The sequence below is a fragment of the Andrographis paniculata genome, unplaced genomic scaffold (genome assembly GCF_009805555.1).
Source record: "Andrographis paniculata isolate CXL003 unplaced genomic scaffold, ASM980555v1 Contig79END, whole genome shotgun sequence".
Lineage (NCBI taxonomy): Eukaryota > Viridiplantae > Streptophyta > Magnoliopsida > Lamiales > Acanthaceae > Andrographis > Andrographis paniculata.
In genome coordinates this window covers 809,887-831,681 of record NW_026137616.1, presented here as the reverse complement: position 1 = coordinate 831,681, position 21,795 = coordinate 809,887, and the positions used below count along the sequence as shown (strand labels likewise).

The following is a 21,795-nucleotide window of genomic DNA, read 5'->3' as shown; positions in this document are numbered from 1 at the left end:
GTCCCTGAATTTTGAACCATGGATTAGTTGTGAAGTGAAGAATGGATAGATTTATATCTAATTGTCTTTATAATATTTAAAAAAAATATAATCCCTCCGTCCACAAAATAAGTATAAATTTATTTTTGGCGGTAAAAGTAGTGAAATGACATTTTTACCCTTATTTTTTTATTATAAAAGTAATTATGTGATGTAAAGTAAGGGTATTTGTGGAAAAAATTGGTTATTTAATGAGATGGTTATTTGTAATGTAGGGAGTATATTTTTATTATTAATAATATCAAACAAATTTTTAATATATTTAAATAATAAAATAAATAAATAATATTAATTTTATATTAATTATATAAAAATAATAATAATAATTTATTTGTTTTTTAAAAATAATACTCTCTCGTATAAAAAATATATGTAAATATATCATTAAATAATTTCACAAAATAAACAAACCCGTCTTTAATTCCCCTTTGGATTCTTCTCCGTGTGCGGCTTCGTGTTGATCCTCTCCGGTTTCAGCTTCTCATAGTAAAAACGCCGACGTCTTCCTACGGAGAGAGGGGCTGAATCACATCCTTGCCCTAGGTTAGTTCCGCCGCTGCAGGGAGATACCACAATGGTTAGAGGAAGCCTATCGCTGCTGAAATGCGCCACAACTGGAGCCGGACTGAACGCTACTCTGACCGATATGCTCGTCTGCCCTCTCTCCAAGCAGCCGTTAAGGCTCTGCCGGGAAACAAATTCATTGATCAGCGATTCCGTCGGCGTTTCTTATCCGATCGTGAATGGAATTCCTCGCCTTGTCCCCGCAGACGGCAAGGTCATTGCTGAGGATGACGGTTTCAGCTCCCAAGATGCAAAGGCTTTACCGGAAATTAATTCATCTGCGGAGAAGTAAGCAGTTCGCTGTCTTTTTGTGTCTTTTCCTTCCCAAAACGCATTCCATTAACAAATTGAACGACATTTTCGGCTTGAAATCAGGCATTTGAATTTATCGGAGTGAGTTGGCTGATAATTATTTCAATTTCCGGGACCGATTGCTTGATTGCACTAAATTGGCAGTGCTAGTTAGGGTTTTAGTAGATATATTTTTGATTGAGCAAAGTTCGGTGTTATGCTTGGTATATTTATCGATAATCATCATCCAGTTATGTTTCAGCTCTGTGATGAGGAGATTCTTTCCTCTTTACAGTCAATTAATCTCATAGTCCAAAAATCAATGGCTTTGATGTTATTTTAATTCATTTGGACATCCAGACAAGAAGAAAATCAATTCTTATTGCCTATAACCAAAACAACACTTTAAATTCAAAACATTGTTCTGTTGTTTTAATTGTTATCCATTGTTTGTCAATCTAGCTGACTTGATTAGAAGCTTCATTGTCTTTTTAGCAATTTGCTATGATGTCGACAATCCAGTACTAGCAGAATGAATACTTATATATCATTACCCCCAAGTTCGCCTTTTCTTTATTTATATACATTGATCCCAATTGATGTTATAAGCTATACACAGCAGAACTCACTCTCTCTTAAATGTTTATGATGACAGAGATTACTACAAAGAGAGCCGATGCAAGAAGAGCTGAAGTACAAATAATCCTTGTGGGGATTCTTCCTTCGTCGGTCCTCCACGCCATTGCTTCATAAACTGGCCAACTATTCGCTACTCCGAAACATGTAAGCAACATTTGTCCATTCAGTTCATTCTGCCATTTTCCCCTAAGTACTTGCAATATTCCCCAAGAACATGCTGCTAGATTTATTATTGCAGCTGCCGTCAGCGGCACAAACATGGGAGAGGGAACTCCAAATTCGAATTTCCCTTCATTGTATCTTTTCCTTTGGTTGTTGTCATCGACCTTGTTGGTCACATCAAATCCTCTTGTAGTGATTCCCAATTGGTTTCCCGTGTACTCTATAGTTCCAAACAAGTCGGATGAGAGTACCCTTATGAGCCACATCCGTTGATCGTTCCACCATCTTATTGCCGTCCCCTTCGCTAGGAGAAACTCTATCAAGTCTTGTCCGTAGGCACCTAAAAAGAGGAAGGCGTACACGAAGAACCGTGGCTCTGATACCTATTGTGACAAGAGATTAGCTTTCTAGTAGCCACATATACATCTTCATTTCTTACATCACTCAAAGAACTAAAACATTACCTTAGGGAAGATTGAGACATTGTTGAGCATAGTGATTTGAGGGAGGAAGGCATAGATAGATATAGGAATTGACCACATTGGCCCGAAAGCATAGTAAGAGTAACAATGGGCCATTAATGGGCCGAGATATCTTGGACCGTAGATTATTGTGCTATACTTCGACAAAGACACTTCAAGAAGTCCAACGGACCATCGCTTGGTTTGGGCCACAACATCCCTTAGAGAAATAGGCATCTCGGCCAAAAATGCTGCCCGACTCGGGCTACAATACACGGACTTCCATCCCTTGCAATGTAGCCGATAGCCCGTGTAATAATCCTCCACAAGTGAACCGTAGAAGAACCCTACCTACAAAAATCGAACAAAATTAGTCAATTCATACACAAACACAAATTCGACAAAAGCTTGGTAAAGCCTCACATTGATGCCCCACTCGGTTTGGTTCTCAAAATCGCAACGGGCCACATCATGGGCCAGGCCCAAAATGACTTCATCATTGATGGGTTTCTCGACAACATAGTCGGGGTCCAATTCTGGGATTTCGGGCACTATCTTCACCGATGGATTGCCATGAAAGGCTTGGCGATTAAAAAACGTGCCGGTTCCGAAGTAGTCAGGGCCCGAGAGGCCATTCATACCCAATGGATTGATGTGAAAAGGGCGCTTAAATTCAGACGAATAAATATCGGCATTGTTGAGCCCATCAAAACAAACAGGGAACTGAACATATCCCAAGTTGGGCTTCAATCTAGTGTCCATGAAGTAGCAAAGCATCTTGTGTGGGGTGGAAGGGTCATTGGAGATCATGTCGCAATCCAATGTAAGAATCATCGGCCCATTTGTCATAACTGCCGAAACTCGAAGCTTAATCCAAAAACAAGTGTTAGAACATGCAAATTTGAGAGAAAGATCGAATCAAATTTTGGAATTGTAGTAATAATATTGTCTTACCAGAGCATTTAGGGCACCTGCTTTAAAATGATGGAGAGGTGCTCTGAGGGAGCTCTTCTCTCTGGATAAGTAGATAAGGTTTGGCATGGGACACCCTGCAACATCTTTATCCTCACTAGTTTGTGCAAGAACCTATCTTGTAATAAGAACAAGATTATGATGATGATGATGATGTAGGGTAAGATCAGAAATCTCTCTCTATACCTGAATGAGAGGAGGATGAGAGTGCTGAGTAAAAGCTTGGGTCCAATGGCTGAAAGCTTTGGCTGCTTTGTGATCATGATCTTGGGGTATCCGTTTTGTAGTAGCTACTTCCTCTACTCTTTCCTTCATCTTCTCGTACATTTCCTATATATATATATATGAAATATATATACATATATATGGCCCACAATTATTTAGAAGGTTAGAAGTACTAACCTTAATTTTCCGGGCTTCAAATGTGGAGCAAAGGTCCGACCCGAAGAAAGATTCGGGGCAGCGGGCAGTGACCCGGTTCTGCTTGCAGAACGGCAGCCAAGACTTGCCGAATTCGGCGGCTTCCGCCAAAGCGAACAGGGTTAGCTCCGACCATCCGTCGTCGGACACGTAGATCGACAGTTTCTCAGCTGGGTAGTCGTAGGCCATCGCCGACAGCGCTGTGCCGGCGACCTGGATCGGCGGCTCCTTCAGCGGGTCGGCCGTGCATATGAACACGTCCAGCGCCGGGAAGTCCTCTGCCCGAGTCAGAGACTGCCGGAGTTTTTCGGGGTAGGGTTCGGTGGCGACGGGGTTCATCCGGAAGGCCTGGGAGTTGAGCCACTGGAAAGCTAGGATGAGGTCGGAAGCGAGGATCCCGAGGGAGACGAGGAAGGAGGTGGGGTGGGTGAGGAGCGTCCTCCCATGGTGGTAGAGCAGGGCGGCGATGGCGGAGGAGTAAAATACGGCGAATAGGCGGTTGAAATTCCGGCGACGGCGGAGGGGCCGGGATGAGTAGAACATTAGATTATTGTTTTTTACTTTGGCTTTACTTTCCATCACTACTGTGGTCAGTGTGGTGTTATCTTGAGATTCAGGGAATGGTATTTATTATATATATGGTAAATTGATTGATTATTATTTTTTAGCCATGATTGCAGTACATTTTTGACAATTGGGAAGATGGGGGTTTTAATTTAAATTTTACATCACTCAGTCTTTGAGTCTCTCTTGAGATGGATTGGGGCATGTCCTAGTCCTAGTCCTTAGTCCTACTATCATGGCGGTGCACACGTACAAATCTTGAACCATAAGGACAGAGACAGAAAGAAAGAGAGAGAGAGAAGTTAAAATGGATATATTATTGTTATTAATTTCACCATCTCCACAATACACAAAGTTGCTGCTGATGCTGTTGTCTCCTCTGTTTCTTGTCGTTTTGTGCAGCTGCTTTTCGTCGTCGGCGTTGAATGTGAGTGATGCATTTTCTCCACTCTTCAGCAAATTCAACATCCAGCCTTCTCCCGACCACTCCTCCGTCAGCCTCCTCCTCAATCGCCTCTCTGGTAATTCCATTAATTTAATTTTGTTATTTCATATCGCAGTTATAATTATTGGTTGATATAATAATATATTACGCAGGTTCTGGCATTATATCTTCCGATTATTACGACTATGGCTTCTTCAGCGCCAACATCAAAATGCCCTCCCAACACACTGCTGGTGTCTGCGTCGCATTTTATGTAATGTACACCCCCCCTCTTTCTCTCTATGTATATATATTGTGATCGATTATATATATATATATATATAATCATCGATGATGCAGACGTCGAACGTCGACACATTCGAGAAGAACCACGACGAACTAGACGTGGAGTTCTTGGGGAATGTAAGGGGGCAGCCATGGCGGTTTCAGACCAACATGTACGGCAACGGCAGTGTCTCCCGCGGCCGCGAGGAACGCTACCGCCTGTGGTTCGACCCCACCACCCTCCCCCACCGCTACTCCATTCTCTGGACTCCCCAAATCACCATGTACGTTGTTTTTTTTATATATATAACGTAAGAATTCGAAAGATACACCTTCATCTGTCTCAATCTCAATATGCAGATTCTACGTCGACGAAATTCCGATCCGAGAAATCGTCCGCAACGCCGCCATGCGCGGCGACTACCCCTCGAAGCCAATGTCTTTATACGCCACCATATGGGACGCCTCGTCCTGGGCGACCAACGGCGGCAAGGAGAAGGTCGATTACACCTACGAGCCGTTCGTTGCGGAGTTCCGCGACGTAGTCCTCCACGGCTGCGTCGTCGATCCCACCGACCAGATCCCCTCCTCCAACTGCACCAACGACATCGCCGCCCTCACCGCCAGTCCCTACTCCACAATCACCCCCGCCGGCCGGAGATCCATGAAATGGTTCCGCCAAAACTACATGTACTACTCCTACTGCTACGATCGGGTTAGGTATCCGGTGGCGCCACCGGAGTGCGTCGTTATTCCGTCGGAGAGAGAGATGTTGACGGAGACTGGGAGGGTGAGGGGGAGCGTTAAAGCTCAACGCCGCCGTGAGCGCCACCGCCGAGGGAAGGGCCGCCGTGGTCGGAGTAAGAGTGTTAGTGAAATTTAATTAGTTACTTACAGTTAGGGACCACATACATATCTCAAATCAATTATAAATTTGCAACAAGTTCAAAGCACAATTAATATAAAGAATAATCAATTATCATAGCTTCGCCATAGACAAAAAAAAAAGTGTTCCTTTCTTCTTCATGCACGTATTTATGTATCTATATAGATAACCGTTAACGGTCAAGAACAAGAACGAAGAAGAATGAACTTAACATGTCCAAAAAAAATCAGGGGAACTGGAAGGAGCCGCCGATCTGGGTATTCCCCGCCGGCGGTGAGATCGCGACCCAGAGCAGTGAAATGGTGATGGCAATAAGCCCCGACCAGACGTAGACGATCGTCGGAGTCCTCCCGCGCCTCCCCATCAGCCCTTTCGCGAACGGGTAGAGATGCGCCAGAACCCAGAAGCTAAAGAACACGCCTCCGATAAGTCGACTCCACTGCGGAATTGCGCTGTAAATCGTCCGGCTGAAACCCACCGCCACGGCGATCAAGTTAACAATAATGATCGTGATCGGCGGGATCATCAGAGACGTCCATTTCAAGATGTACAGATCCGCAAACTCGTCGTCAATGTCATCTCCGGCAGACTTGGACGTCAGCGTGAACGAGATCTCCACCCCGGCGACCACCTTCAGCAGCCCCTGCAGCACCGCCGCGAGATGCGCGCTGGTGCCGCCGATCAGCCAGAACTGCTCGTTCCGCCACCACTCCTCCAGATTGATCCCCGACCACTTCACCTCCAGCATCGCCAGCACGCAGAGCGTCAGCGAAATCACGAGCAAGTACGTCAGGAACGCCACATTCAACGACTGCACGATGAACTGCCCGGAAAACAGTGACAGCGCCGGGAGAAAGCAGTACACGATCAAGAACAGGGACGTGAACGGGTAGATTCCGACGTTCAGGTATGCTACCCTCTGTAAGAACTTCATCCTCGGGCTCGCAAGAAAAGCATTGTTGCGCGAGAAGAAGATCTCGACCGATCCCGTCGCCCATCGCAGGACCTGGTGAAGCCTGTCCGTCAGATTGATCGGCGCCGTGCCGCGAAAAGCATCCCTCTTGGTGACACAGTATATCGATTTCCATCCACGGTTATGCATTCGATACCCCGTCACAACATCCTCCGTCACCGAACCGTAGATCCACCCAACTCGATTCCCCCAATCCGTTTTATCCTCGTACCAGCACGAAATGACGCTAATCGCCTCCGCAACAGTCGTGGCATCAAGAAGTTCGCGAGGGATCGTCAGGGCGCCAGGCGGACGACCGTTCTTAACAGCAGGGTGATCGGCAAGCGGTCTTCCCTGAAATTCAGCCACCGGAATAGACTCGACAAGGAAGCTCGAGTTGCCAAACCTTTTCGAAAACAGAGAAGGATTCATATCTTCTTCATCGTCCTGCATTCTAAGAGCTCGGTGTTCCTCCGGGGTGGAGGTGACCGACGAAATTTTTTTGCGACGAGCAAAGCAACAGCTGCAGAAACCGGAGTGCTCTTTCGACCTGGGTGGATCGAAGCCGTAAAGCGCGGTTCTTCGGAAGAGACATCCGGTGCCAACATAGACCGGGCCCTGGAGACCGTCGAGAGCGCGCATGTTGACATCGAAGAACACGGTGTTGTGATTAGCATATCGATCGGAAGGATCTATTCCCTCGAACCGTTGCGGAAACTGGACATAGCAAATGCGATCGCCCCCGCGATCCATCATGAAGCACATGCCTTCTCGGATCGCCTGCGAGTTGTAGATATAGTGATCGCAGTCGAGATTCAGAATGAAGGGCCCGTTGGACATGATCGCGGAGGCTCGAACCAGCGCATTCATCGCCCCAGCCTTCTTATTATGATCGTACCCGGGTCGCTTTTCTCGGGAAACGTAGACGAGCAAGGGAAGCCTTATGTCGACTTCGGTGAAATCGAGAGGACTTCCCTCGGCAGTTCCATGCAGCGATTCGTCACTCGGAGGCTTCAACATTACCTATTGTCGATTTGCAGACAAGACGCAATCAATCCAACAAATTCGAAGAAATGTCGATAACATATTACAAAAGATTGAATATAAGTACCTGTATGATGCCGGCATGATCGCCCTTGGAATGTTCTCGACCGGGTACAGTCCATGTTCCGGGCCAGTGTGTTCCATCAGCCATCCACGTTGCTCGGGAAACCTTCAACGGTTCTAACAGGTCATCCTCTGCGTTCTGTCGCTGAATCTTCATCGCCTTGATCTCTTCTCGGGCGTTATAGGCATCAGAGCGACGACGAATCGAATCAGGGAGGCCATTGATCCGAACCTTGAATTCATCGTACTCGCGCTTCACCCTCCTTCGATCTTTTACAAAATCCGGCCGAACTTTATTCTTAAAGGGATCCCTTTTCAGGCTGAAGTAAGACTCCGGATTTCTTGGCTCAATATCATGTTTGCGACAGAATGGCACCCACAGGTTGGCAAAACTTGCAGCTTCTGCCATGGCCTCGAACGTCAGGAGAGCTCCGCCATCATCGGAGACATAGCAGGAAAGCTTCTCGACGGGGTAATCAGCAGCAAGAATCGATAAAATAGTGTTGGCAGTGACGAGCGGGGGTTCTTTTTCAGGATCGGCGGTGGAGACGAATATGTCGACGCCTGGAAGATCAGATTTCCCCAATGGATTCATGGGGGAGGGAGTTTCGAACTTCTCTTTCAATACATTAAGATCCGTTGCTCGGTTGACAGGGCAGAGCTTCGGAAGCTGATCGAGCAGCCACGAGAAGGCAAACCAAATCTCACAGATAATCGACATCAACCATAGCCATCTAGCATCACGATTCGGGTTACGAACTCTCCAAGCCAGAAACAATCCAAGAACAGCCATACGTACAAATATCAAAAGCCTGCGCAAGAAAAACAACACAGTAATTAAGGGATTCGATCCGAAATTTGTAATGTCATCGAAAATGAAATCACAGAACATATCGATATACCTGTAAGGGCTGATTATAGCAGCAGGTATCTTCAGTTTACGGGTGAGAGGCCTCCACGGTTTCGAATTCAGAAGCTCCGGAGGCTCGCTCGATTCGTCACTTTTATCATCCGAAAATCCTCCCCCATCTTTAGTCCATATAGCATTTCCGTATCCGTATGTACCCTTTGTCTCGAACAACCATCGATTGTGATCCAAATCCGTCCCGGTTTGGCTTCTCATGAGCCCAGACTGGCTCCGAATAACCGACGACCTATTTCCCGACTTCATCAGAGACAATCTCCTCTCCATCTTCGACATCCCGCCAGTTGGAGGCAGTGGCAAAGGCTGTCCCGGCTCCACAGAATTTTCCGGAAGATCGGTGCTTTTGTAAGGCTCCTTGCAGCCCGGGCAGATCCCGTCGCCCGTCTTGACAGAATCGAGGAAACAATCGCGGCATATCTTGAAATCACATTCGCAGGGGAGAATGTCTTTGCCCCTCCCATCGCTCATCACTTTCCCGTCGCAACCTTGGACGGCGCAGGACGATCCCTTCTTACCGGCCATCTGAGGATGGCTGCTCTCGGACTCGATCACTTTATCCATCAAATGCGCACGGGTCACGCTGTTGAACCCTCCCGTGAATAACGAACTCGACACGTACTGCTCTTCCACTCTCTGCGACACCGGAGGTTGCTCCAACCTCGTCGATACAGGCTCCATCGGCTGATTGTCGGGTGTCGGCGGTATATGAACTGTATACTCGTGAAAATCGACGCTATTAATGTCGCTGTCGATACTGTCCCTCGACAGGTTGACGTATCGCCCCGACGATGTTCTCCTCGTAAATGTCACAGTCGGGCCAACGCCCTTTCCCGGCTGCGAAGATCGTCCTGCCATACTAATAATGTCTGCACCAGGAAATTGTATGTATATATATGTTATGCTTATTACATCAAGGATGAAAGATTCAGAAACTGGACTAAGTTTGGAATGCTGGAAAAAACAAATGATTCATGAGAAAATGGATGATGATATAGACGGGGCTTTATATGAATTGAAAACGTGCAAACGAGTAAGTAATCAATATCAAGACACAATCATATGTAATAAGATTTGGGAGCAGGTTGGTGTATGCATGTAGACCACCTCGTCTCGACTACTTCCTCATTCTCCAGCTACTTAAAAAAGGGAGATGCGCTTCGAATAGAAACAAAGAAAAAGCCTACACGAGACGTGTAAGAAACTTTCAAAACCAAATACTACATAAATATATATAATAAGAAATAGTTGTCACAACTAAGGTCACCACTACATACACGAATGTGGTCTGCAGCTATTACCAAAATACAACTGTAATATATCAATGCCGCCGTGACGTGATAGACTCAGTCATCGAATCTGTTCCACAAGATTCTTCATCTCTACCTTAAAAAAATGGAGTTATCGGATAGGCCTTTAGGATTCAAAACACCGAACAATAATTAATCGAATATCGAAGCCGGACAACAATTAAAATGGCGGACGGCAAACTCTCTTCTAACAAATCGCAAACCCCAATCACTGTCTACTGTACAGCGATCGTACATACACATACCTATTTTTCAATTAAATCGACAGACAAAACTCCAGACAGACAATCCAATCTAAGAGAAATCAAACTTCAGGACATACACATACATTACCTATCCTCAAAATCCTCGCAGACTTGAATGCGCTTTTCCCCTTGGTTCGAAAATTCAAACAAGGAACGATGAATAGGGCTTATTATTACCGTGTCCTCTGTAGTCTGGGAAAGAAGAACGATGACTGAGGATAGAAGGCGGAGATTGAGGAAAATGGGGACAGCAAAACGAGGATTTAGGGGCGGTTTGGTTCCTTTACGCGGTCGGATTTGTACACTGTTTTTTTAACTTTTCCTTTTTGTAATTTTTATCTGCTAATTTGTCCTAAAAAGATTTTGCCTTTATTTATGAATTTTATTTACTTTACATATATTTGAATGTATCATAATTGGCTCGCCTCGCCTCGCAATTTACTCTTGTTTTATACGGAAAATTAAGGGGTATTTATTTGTAAAAATTAATACACGTATTGTAACATACCAAGTTCTAAATTGATCCTAACAAGTTAACAGACAGCAGATTTACATACTAAAATGAATGTGGAATGATTGTATAACTTGGTCCTTAATCAAGACTGGCATAAGTAATTTGTGTATATTATTTTGTCTATTGGTAACAGACAGAGTATTACAGCTGTAATTAACATAATGCTGTTGAGATTACGAATATGCCCTTCGCAAGCGCGTAACCGAGTCAGGCAAATCAATTGCGGCGGAAATGGGAAAACGCTAAAAGCGGAAACGCGTTTATTTCGGAGTAATGCGACAATATTGGACTCTAGCCATTGGTTTGGACCAAAGTAATAATTTTGGGCCTAATTGATCCAAGCCCAGATTAAATTCCGGGTCTTAACAATGAATTCGAATATTTGTTTATTTATTTATCATAATTGTGATAATAGGCACCATCGTTATCCTCCCCACGGTGACACGTGGCAGGTGGATGTTGAGGCCAGTGAAATCTTTGAAGGTCAAAGCGGAAATGATGACCTGATCTGACATGACACTGAACACAGTGGGGGCCCACGTGCTCCTCACGTGGCAACTAGAAGTGATAGCAGAATCCCTCTCGTTCCTTCGTGGGTCCCACCGTTCTTGTGGGTGATAACATTTGGTCAGGTCTCGTCTAACCTCTTATCCGGCCGGGCCGGACTGGACCGGATCATACTCTAATTTGCAAAAAATTTTGTCATACTCATACAGCTAGCTATTTGTTTCCTTCAGGTTTTTTTATATTTTCATTTTTAAATTTTTAAATAAATTTTATTGAATGTGATTATTTTAATTATAAAATTAGCATAAATGATGAAATATATATCAAATATATTATATATGTAAAAATAATAATAAAGCTTGAGATGCGTTTTTTTATTATATAACTATGGTGATTTTTTATATAAATTTATTATTTTTATCTTACGTAAAATTAAGTCCAAATCACCATTCAAACAAAAAAATTGTGTGTTTTTTATTTTAAGTTTAAAAAAATTGATTTGAATTTAATATTAAAATAATATTATTTGATAGAATGTTTTGTAAAATTTAAAAAAACTTAGCAAAATAAATACACCATGAACACTATTGGAACGGTACTTATTTTAAGTTTTTCAAATTAATCTTTTTGGGATAAATATATTGAAAAATTTTCATTTAAAAAAACTTCCTTAATTGCATATGTTTTCAATTTCATTTCTCCACTTTTCATAAAGAAAAATAAAATATATATATTCAATACTTTTATATAAATAATATTAATTTTTATTTCATTTTTACTCTTTTTAAATAATTTTAAATAAGTAAACACATCATAAGTATGATTGAAACTTAATGCCCATACATAAAAAATAATCCAGCAATTTTTATATTTAGAGCTGTTAAAATATATTGGCGAGGATAAAAATAAAACCAAACAAACACTCTTTTAAAACATATTTAATGAATTACATATATACATTTAAATTATATTGTTGAATAATAAAAAATAAATGTGCACGGTTTTCGAGAATTGGCCTAGGGGTGTGGACTGGTGTATAATTCAATGGGTCTGTTGTTAATGGCAGTGGGATCCTAAATGAATCTGAATATAAGTCAAACGGCTCAAGTGATTAGGATGAGACGGTCGATACGGAGGTCGGTCAAAAGAGAAAGTCGGGCGAAGAAAGATGAAAGAGCAGACACGGAGGTCGGACAAAAGGAAGTCGGGGGAAAAAAGATAAGATGGTCGATACGGGAGTCGGTCAAAATGAGGTCGGGCTAAAGAAAGATAAGATGACAGACACAGAGGTCGAACAAGAGGAAATATGTGTTAATTGGTCGGGCGAAGAAAGGTCTGTTAATTGGTCGCTTAATTAAGCGACCGGTTAATCGACTGATCGATTGGCCGGTCATTTGGTCAAACAGTAGGTCAGTTGGTTGCTTGATTGGGCGATCGAGGAATCATCTGGACGAATGGTTGTTCAGCCGTTTGAAGAGACTAAATGGTGGTCGTTTGAGTGGGCGATCGATTAAATCGTCTGGACGGATGATTGTTCAGCCGATTGAAGGGACTGAATGGAGGTCGTTTAATTGGGCGACTTATTAGTATCTGGGTTGGTCGGTTGGTAAATCGTTGAGTTATTCGGTAGGTTCAATTGGTGGATGATCCAGACGATTTCTCAGTCGGGTGGTGATTTATGATTTGTCTGAAAAGACGAAGGTTGTTTTCAAAGTTATAGGGTCGAGCAAGCGGTTGCTAAATATAAATGCAACAAAAGACAATTTTTCAGACGGTTGTAAATACGATGAGGTTTCTCTATCAGTTATAACTGGTAGTGCACGATCTGATAACTGACTTAGAAGGCATATAAGGGAAGTTACAACCGGCGAACGGACCGGACAAGTGGAAGGCTGGTAAGATGAGACGTAGCAGCAGGTGTGCAGGTCGGACGAAAAACAGTTTTAAGACGGTTGAGAGAAGTTACAACCGGCGAGCGGATATGAAGGCACGACCTGGATGTGACGGTTGACATAGGTTTTAAATAGGTCTGTTCATGACCTAAACAAACCATCTTCAATCGACATCAAATTCAGTGAATTTCTTTTGGGATCGCCATTTTACTTTTACAAGTCCTGTAGTATTTATTATTCCTATTTTATTTACGTATCGTACGGTATCTAGGGATTCTTAAATCTCAGACATTTTATTTTATCAAATTTGAAGATAATTTCTATTTTCGAGTTTTACATTTTATCATTGAAAATTGGCATCGATATATTTCAATTATTTTTAGAAAAAAAATAAATAAATTAAATTACCCAAAATACATTATAATGAAACGGAGGTTTTGTTAGGCCTTAATTGTTTATTTCTGAAAATTGGCACAAGGGTACCTATTGAACTGTTGATAATGTCGATATATAAAATAGAATACAGATGTGGAATAAAATGTTAGCATTTGATTTCAATAATTGCCCAATTCCAGAATAATAAATAAATAAATAAATATTACTAATTGTTTCGACATGCCTTGGCAAATTTGTTACCATGATGGTTTCATAATGGCAATGTAATAAATAGCACTGCTACCACACGTTACATGCCCGTACATCTGGTCTATTATTATTTTATTTATTTTATGCTTAAGCAACAATTTTTAGAATTTTGGTTTTATTTATTTTTTAAAATATTATTTCAATTTTAAGCAACAATTATCAGTATCACGCTGTGTAATTTAATCACTTGTCGGAAAAAACCATTCAAAATAAACTATTTAAAACAATTTATTTGATATACCAACAGACATATATCAATTATTTGTTGATTTATTGAAACAAGATAAGCATGTTGGGGCCAATAAAATTGGTGTTTAAGATAAACACACTTTTAGTGACAAATAAATACTATTCAAAATGGCCCATCTTATATGGCTTTGCTTACCACATTTTTAGCATATTATATTTTTTTTATATCAAAGTCTAAAAATATAGACTATATATATATATTTTTTTTATTTTCTGATTTAATTATGAAGTTGGGAAAAAATCTATCTAAATGAAGTCAAATATAAAATGCTTGCACTTAATAAAAAATTGTGTTTCTTGTAGCATAATTTTTTTTAAGAAAAAAAAATTAAATCACATATATATTAAAAAATAATTTTATATTTAAAATATCATATTAACATTTAAAAGCTTAAAGACAAAAATTACTTGGTTATGTCTATTTATGATTTTTTTTACTATTTAATTTATATATATTAAATAAAGTTTTACTATTATATTCAACAATTATTTTATTTCAAAATTCATGTTTTAAATCGACATATTTGAAAAACACAAAAAAAGATACAGTGAATCACGAATAAACAACCCATAAATGGTAATTTATTTAAAGCACGGAATATAATTATTTGTCGCATGAAAAATGTAAACGGAGATGACAAACTTTAATGAAAACTAATAAGTCCAATAAATTGGAGCATTCAAATTCTTACCATGCTTTAATAAGTTAGGTCCCAGGAGCTCGGCACCACTGCTTTGGCTCATATTGCGTATTTTATTATTCAATTTAATTTTTATAAAAATAGATTTTCTTCATCGTTGTTGTACAGATGTTTTATTACCATTATTATTATTATTATTATTATTATTATTTTGTATTGTTATTGTAATTAAAAAATATTACTCCACATGTTCAAAAGAGGGCGTAGGCATAATAAGTAAGAAATAATAATATTTAATAAAAAATTAATATAAAGTAAATATAAAAGACTAAAATGCTCAACGATTTTAAAAAATAAGTTAAAATAATAATTACGGATGATTTGTAAAAATAGAAATAATTTTATTATAAAATTGAGACCACAATTACTAAATAAGAAAATAAGATAATTATTTTGGGACGATCGAAAATAAAAAATAAAATAATTTTTTTTGGTCAGAAATAAAAGAAATATTAATTTTTAAATTTGATAATTATTTTTAAATTAAAATTAAATACTAAAATAATATTATAATTTATTAATTTATATTATCTAAATAATTGTTCCCAAGATCTGTCATTATCTAGCAAGAGAAGTATACTAATCTTAATTGGTCTCTTTTTTTAATCATTTTTTGTACTATGCTTTTTCCAAAAGAAAACATAAAATATTTTATCAAATATTATTTTAATAATCAACATAAACTAATTTTTTTCAAACTTAATCAAACAATTACACCATTTTTAAAAACATTTATAAAGTACTCTTTCTGTTTTATTTATTATATTTATTTTTTCATTTTTGTCTATCCATTTATTATGTTATTTTTAAAAAAAAATTATACATTTTAATTTTATTTTTAAAATTTTTTAATTTTTTAAATTTTAATTATACTAATAAATTATTTTAATTTTAATATAAAAATATTTTTATTATATAATAATTATTTTTATTAATTATTTATTAATTATATTTTTCATAAAATTTAGTGACTACAGTAAATAAGATACCGGACCGAAAGAGTATTAATTACGAGCAAAAATACCCTTTATAAAATATATGGCGTGGGCCCACACCTCTGACGTAAAATGTCCACTTCGACGAAAATAGTCTGTGACAGGAAGAGAGACTGTGCATGCTGACGCATCTTAATAAAATCTCCTTCACAGTTTGCTTATTTAAATAATTTTGTTATTTATTATTATTATTATTATTATTATGAAATACATAAAGAGTGTGTTTGTTTGAAGGATTTTGAAGGATTTCTATTATTCATTCAATTTTTTTCCTCCCAAAAATATCACATCAAACACCTATTTTTTATTTTTTATATTATACTAAAAATCAATTTTACATTCAAAATATCACATCAAACCCTATTTATATCACATCATACAACTATTCAAATTCAAAATTTTTACTATTCAAATCCCAATCCAAAATCCAAACCCCCAAACAAACACACCTAAAATATATTCTGTCTCTCTTTTATGTTTTTTCTGTTCCAAAACTTCTATAATATATAATGTGTATTTTGTTTTTACATAATTAAATATATTTTTGTTAAAAATTTGAAATTATATGTGAAGAATGTTCCTTTTGTTTGTATTTTAAAAATAAAAATTAATAAATAATAACAATATATATAAAAAAATAGCATTATTACTACTCCCTCCGTTTGGGATACCATGTCCACGTTGCCGTTTTTGTCCGTCTACTATGTCACTTTTCTTTTTTTAAAAATAATTACACACTTTAATCTCATTTTAAATTTTAATTTTTTTTTTTAATTTTAATTAAACTAATTAGTTATCTTAATCTTAATTTATAATTATTTATATCATAGAATAATTATTTTTACTAATATATTCTTAATTATCTACTAATTACACCCCTCCTAAAATACCGTGTCTACGGTGTAGAAGACACGGTATCTGGGACGGAGAGAGTAGCATTTAAACCCGTGCTATACACTGGTGTATATATAATTAAAATATGTTTAAAACAATATTGTAATATAATTATATATTTGATAAATTTTGCACATATAATTTATTTATAATTTATAAAATTAGTTTTATACTATATAAATAAAATTAGATAAAATATTGTAGATGGAATCCTATATAATATAAATCATAAAATTTAACTAAAAGTTATTTTATAAACTACGGACAAAAATATATAATTTCAAAAAAAATAAAAAAAAAATAGTTATAATTGTTAAGGTCTTTTCAAAATATGAGAATATTCTTCGCACAAATCTACGGTAATAACTTGAAATACCACACCGGAGATGGAACATCTGGTCTTACAAACGTTGCAAATGCAGTCAAATAATTTTTTTGCATTATTTTTCCATTTATATAAATATAAATAGATAAGAAATATATATTTATTTATTAGAAAAAAATAAGTAATTCAAATTTTTTAATTAATACATATGCATTATTATCTTTCTAAAAAATACTAGAACTATCTAAACAAATGTATAAATATATCTAAATTTTCTTCATAAAATTATCTAAAAAAAATATAAAGATACTAACAACCTTGATACTTTATATCATATATATATATATAAACACAATGATGTGCAAAATAAATTATTAAAAAAAAATTATAATTATTTATTTATAAAAAAAGAATCTTATTTGATGATGTTGCTTTAAACGAAGTTATATATTTATATATTTGTTTAGATAGTTTTAATATTTTTTAGAAAGATAATGCATATGTATTAATTAAAAATTTTGAATTACTTATTTTTTTCTAGTAAGTAAATATATATATATTTTTTTATCTATTTGTATTTCTATAAATGGAAAAATAATGCCAAAAAATTATTTGACTGTATTTGCAACGTTTGCAACCAGATACTCCATATTCGGTGTCTAAGTTATGACCTAGATTGGTGTGAAGAATATTCACATATTTCGAAAAGACTTTAACAATTATAACTATTTTTTTTCTTTTTTTTTTGGAATTATATATTTTTTTCGTAGTTTATAAAATAATTTTTACTTAAATGTTATAATTTATATTATATACGATTCCATCTACAATATTTTATTTACTTTTATTTATACAGTATAAAAATAATTTTATTATATATATTTATTTTATAAATATAAATAAATTATATATAAATTTTTTATCAAATATATAATTATATTATAATATTATTTTGAACATATTTTAATTATATATACACTATGGACGGATTTAAATGCTAACAATAATATAATTGAAAATTTATCCTCCATAAAAATCTAGAAAAAGACGCTTTTCACTATTATTATTACTCTACAATTAATATTTGACAAAAGGAGTATTTATTTATTGTTATTATTTTATTATTTTATTTTTATATATTCGCTCTATTCATTTCGCACACACACGTAAACTCTTCACTCTCTGTGCATCGCCAGCCTTTTCGCTCTCACAGAGTACACGCACTCCCGTCCCTCTCTTTCTCTCTCATCAACAGATTCCTCAAAAACAGAGAGAGAGAGACACTCATCCCTTTTTTCTCACAGATTTATTACCAAACAAACAATTCCCATTTCCATCCCTCGAAGCAAAAACACCCACACTGATTTTTCACTCCACTTCTGCTCATGCATTCATGAGTGGAATTGGAATCGATTGTTGGTCGGGGGGCTGTTGGTGGACGATAAACATCTGTTTGTTTGTCTGATTTATTTATTGTTATTTCGATTAAATGGGGTGTTTGGTGTCTCAGCTGGCGGCCAAATTCGCCTTCTTCCCACCAACGCCGCCGACTTATCAGGTGAAGAAAATGGACGACGGCAAGATGGTGGCCGTCGTGACCTCGTCGTCTCTGCCTATGGCCATTGATGATTCTTTTCTAGATGTTCTCTCCATCCAGACCAAGAGGGGCAACAAGATCGTCGCCTTTTACTTGAGGAACCCTTACGCCAGGCTTACCTTGCTCTACTCCCATGGCAATGCAGCTGATCTGGGCCAACTCTACGACCTCTTCGTTCAGCTTAAAACCAATCTCAGAGTCAATCTCCTTGGGTCTGCTTTCTAACCTTTTTTTTTTTTTGAGTTCTTAGTGAAAAATTTAACTTGGGGGTGAAAATGGATCTTGTTGCTCTCTATCCCCAGTTTTTCCTGCTTTCATTGACCTCTTTGTTCTTAATATCTTCCGTCTTATGCAGAATTTCCTGCTCTTGCTTTCCCCCTTCTGAATTTATTTCTGTATTATTAATAGGAAGTGTAATTTTGTTTCCTATACTGATTTTTACCTCCAATTTGGAAACGGGAATTTGACAGTCTGTGAAAATTGGGGTTTCCGTAAAGCGCCGCACAAAATTGTCATGCGTGTTGCTTAACTTTTTGGTTTGGTAACTTTTTTCATCTGTAAAAGTTTAGTGGTTTCTTTATGGCGTTTTGGGTGCCTATATTCTTTTCGCTATATGGTGAAACTTTTGCGAGCCTGTTTCTTTATTTCTAGGTTAGATCTGAGATTTGTATTGATGACAAAATGGCGATTGAGTCTATCTACTGCTTTTGCCAATTAGTTCATTGACTGATGATTATCTTTTCTGTCAAAATTGTCCGGCTGATAATTATGATGCTCGTTTCACTTTGATTGAATGTAAAGTAAATGATGTTGGTAACCCTTTTTCATTGTAGTTATGTTTATCATCTTGCGTGAAAGTGATGGGTTTCTGCAGCCACTCACCTATGATCGGCTAAAAGTATTTTGATGGGCCCTTTGGATAGTGACGTCCAGTGATTTCTCTACTTTGTTTTTGATCTTTATTTATCGGGTGTTCTTGATTTCTGTTTATCTGTGTTGTCATCGACTGTTTCACTTTTAGGTTTCAATCTTCGATAGCATTTCTTCTCAAATGCTCTTCCAGGGACAATTCAATTGTCTCTGTATTTGCACAATTTTTATAGACATTAGTGTGACATTGCCTGGTGATCAGCTTCTTTTAATGATGTTTATTATCGTGTCGGCTCGCCTTTTAATCTGTCGTTTTCTGTCTCTAATTCAATAAGTATAGGCTGATTTATATGCCATCTATGGGAACTTGTGTGACTTTACTGTAATTTAGCCTTTCATCCATGAATTTTATGTGACTTTTAAAGTGTATGCTTTGTTTTATTCATCGTTTGATTGATGTCAATGTCTTTTGGATTGCACTGTCTTTTCGTGTATAATGTAATAAATTGGCATGTGGTGTTGATGATTGTTTCACAATTGATTCTTCCATGAAACTTATGCGAATCTTGACGAGTATTTGAGATTGCTTGATCAACTTGCATTAGCATCCAACTTTTTTTTTGGCTGCATTAAAGTGAATATACCTATGGATCTCATAAAATGAAGATTATCGTGACTTTTCCACGGTTTTAACACGCCTTCTTCCACGTGTGAGTCTTGAAGTATGTTATTTATTCACTTGCCTTTTGCTTAAACCTTTTTCGACTTTAGTCCAATAAGTAGGAGAGTGATTGATGTCACTTTTCCCACAATGTGTATGTGAATCTTTGGGTTGTTACCTTCTTCGTTTTCCTTGTGATTGTGATTCCACATTTATATTAATGTTACTTTCTTGTTTGCCATCGGCATCTTTTATGAAGTTTACAGGAATCTTGAAGACATCACACCGACATATTTGCTCCTTGGCTTTCGATTATCCTGTTTTCTCTATAATGTATTTTCATATACATTATCTAGTGAACTTTTACATTGATACTGTGTTGGTTCTGATCCCACTTTGCAGGTATGATTATTCTGGTTATGGAGCTTCCACCGGTAAGGTAAAATCCGAGCCACTCTAATGGTCCCGGCATACATTCTAACTCTTGTTTTTACTTCCCTTTTTAATTTAGCTCTTCTAGGCAACAATAACTTTGTTTCTTGAAATCATTCAGCCAACTGAGTACGATACATACGCTGACATTGAGGCTGTATACGAGTGTCTTCAAACCGAGTATGGGATTGGCCAAGAAGATTTAATCCTCTATGGGCAATCCGTCGGAAGTGGCCCTACATTGCATTTAGCTGCTCGGTTGCCGAGGCTGAGAGGTGTGGTTCTTCACAGTGCCATTCTATCCGGCCTTCGTGTGCTCTGTCATGTAAACTTCACTCCCTGTTGTGATATTTACCAGGTTAGTACATAAGGTGCAAACTCTGTGATCCTGTTTATATCGAATTGTAATGAGATAAACAGTACATGGCGTTGCATCAAGCTCCTAATTTCATTTTACCTATGCAGAATGTAAAGAAGATCCGAAAGGTGAAGTGTCCTGTGCTCGTCATACATGTAAGCGTTATACGCGTAATATTTAGCAAGTATTGGATGTATTCCATTGATTTCTTGGAGGCCTGATAACCATTCCTACTGTGTGACTTCCAGGGCACAGATGACGATGTTGTAGATTGGCAGCACGGAAACGTGCTATGGAAAATGGCGAAGGATCCCTACGAGCCATTGTGGATTAAAGGCGGTGGGCACTGTAACTTGGAGCTGTATCCTGATTACATCCGTCATCTCTTCAAGTTCGTTCAAGAAATGGAGAATATGACCGCCAAAGATCTACTCAAGAAGTTCCGCGACAAAGACTCCTCTCTTCAGCAACACACAAAGGCTGGTTGCGGCATTTGCTGTTGCTGCCCAAATATATGCTGCAAATGTAAACTCAAAAGACCCAAATGCCCGCGCTGTCGATGGCCAAAATGCCCGAGTTGTTTCAAATCTTGCTGTGGATGCGCCAAATGCTCGGAATTCTTCAAATCTTGCTGCGGATGCACCAAATGCTCGAGTTGTTTCAGTTCTTGCTGCGGATGGCAGCGACCAAAGTGCATTGCGTGGAAGCCGAGCTGCTGTCTCGCTTGCTGCAGGCCCAGTTGCTCGATCCGCTGTAAAAAAGGCTCGTGCAAGTGCGCGACGTGTTTGTGCTCTTTCGACGCCAAGTGCTCGTGCTGCTGATATTTAATGCTTAGGGTATACAACAGAGAAAGATTTAGGTGAATCTGTGGGTAGAATTGCTGTACAGATTGCAGAAAGATGCTAACACCAA

General features: G+C 38.1%; 5 protein-coding genes across 10 annotated transcripts; 3 read left to right on the top strand and 2 right to left on the bottom strand.

Moving 5' to 3' along the window:
- Window positions 1-439: 439 nt before the first annotated feature.
- LOC127240150 (uncharacterized) lies at window positions 440-1,899 on the top strand. Its single transcript, XM_051258647.1, has 2 exons — window positions 440-891; window positions 1,550-1,899. The coding sequence occupies exons 1-2, from the start codon at window positions 614-616 to the stop codon at window positions 1,584-1,586; spliced, it is 315 nt and encodes a 104-aa protein (XP_051114604.1). The 5' UTR covers window positions 440-613; the 3' UTR covers window positions 1,587-1,899.
- Window positions 1,412-4,210, bottom strand: LOC127240136 (cellulose synthase-like protein G3). Its single transcript, XM_051258627.1, has 6 exons — window positions 3,531-4,210; window positions 3,315-3,458; window positions 3,111-3,242; window positions 2,580-3,023; window positions 2,160-2,507; window positions 1,412-2,078 (listed from the first exon to the last, which is right to left on the bottom strand). The coding sequence occupies exons 1-6, from the start codon at window positions 4,125-4,127 to the stop codon at window positions 1,530-1,532; spliced, it is 2,214 nt and encodes a 737-aa protein (XP_051114584.1). The 5' UTR covers window positions 4,128-4,210; the 3' UTR covers window positions 1,412-1,529.
- Window positions 4,162-5,729, top strand: LOC127240144 (probable xyloglucan endotransglucosylase/hydrolase protein 30). The gene is made up of 4 exons (XM_051258638.1): window positions 4,162-4,633; window positions 4,710-4,810; window positions 4,897-5,105; window positions 5,182-5,729. The coding sequence occupies exons 1-4, from the start codon at window positions 4,420-4,422 to the stop codon at window positions 5,702-5,704; spliced, it is 1,047 nt and encodes a 348-aa protein (XP_051114595.1). The 5' UTR covers window positions 4,162-4,419; the 3' UTR covers window positions 5,705-5,729.
- A 91-nt stretch (window positions 5,730-5,820) lies between these two features.
- LOC127240133 (cellulose synthase-like protein D3) lies at window positions 5,821-10,738 on the bottom strand. 4 transcript variants are annotated; one of them, XM_051258621.1, is made up of 4 exons: window positions 9,796-10,738; window positions 8,669-9,557; window positions 7,771-8,578; window positions 5,821-7,682 (listed from the first exon to the last, which is right to left on the bottom strand). In XM_051258621.1, exons 2-4 carry the CDS (start codon window positions 9,544-9,546, stop codon window positions 5,934-5,936), a joined length of 3,435 nt encoding a protein of 1,144 aa, XP_051114578.1. In that variant the 5' UTR covers window positions 9,547-9,557; window positions 9,796-10,738; the 3' UTR covers window positions 5,821-5,933. The 4 variants fall into 4 exon arrangements, with proteins under 4 accessions (XP_051114578.1, XP_051114580.1, XP_051114577.1 ...); XM_051258623.1 differs by having other exon boundaries at window positions 10,327-10,738; XM_051258620.1 differs by having other exon boundaries at window positions 10,332-10,737.
- Window positions 10,739-18,147: 7,409 nt separating this feature from the next.
- Window positions 18,148-21,754, top strand: LOC127240139 (uncharacterized). 3 transcript variants are annotated; one of them, XM_051258632.1, is made up of 5 exons: window positions 18,148-18,774; window positions 20,496-20,532; window positions 20,647-20,883; window positions 20,991-21,038; window positions 21,132-21,754. In XM_051258632.1, exons 1-5 carry the CDS (start codon window positions 18,455-18,457, stop codon window positions 21,702-21,704), a joined length of 1,215 nt encoding a protein of 404 aa, XP_051114589.1. In that variant the 5' UTR covers window positions 18,148-18,454; the 3' UTR covers window positions 21,705-21,754. The 3 variants fall into 3 exon arrangements, with proteins under 3 accessions (XP_051114589.1, XP_051114590.1, XP_051114591.1); XM_051258633.1 differs by having other exon boundaries at window positions 18,630-18,774; window positions 19,396-20,532; XM_051258634.1 differs by lacking the exon at window positions 18,148-18,774 and adding an exon at window positions 18,799-19,213.
- Window positions 21,755-21,795: the final 41 nt, after the last annotated feature.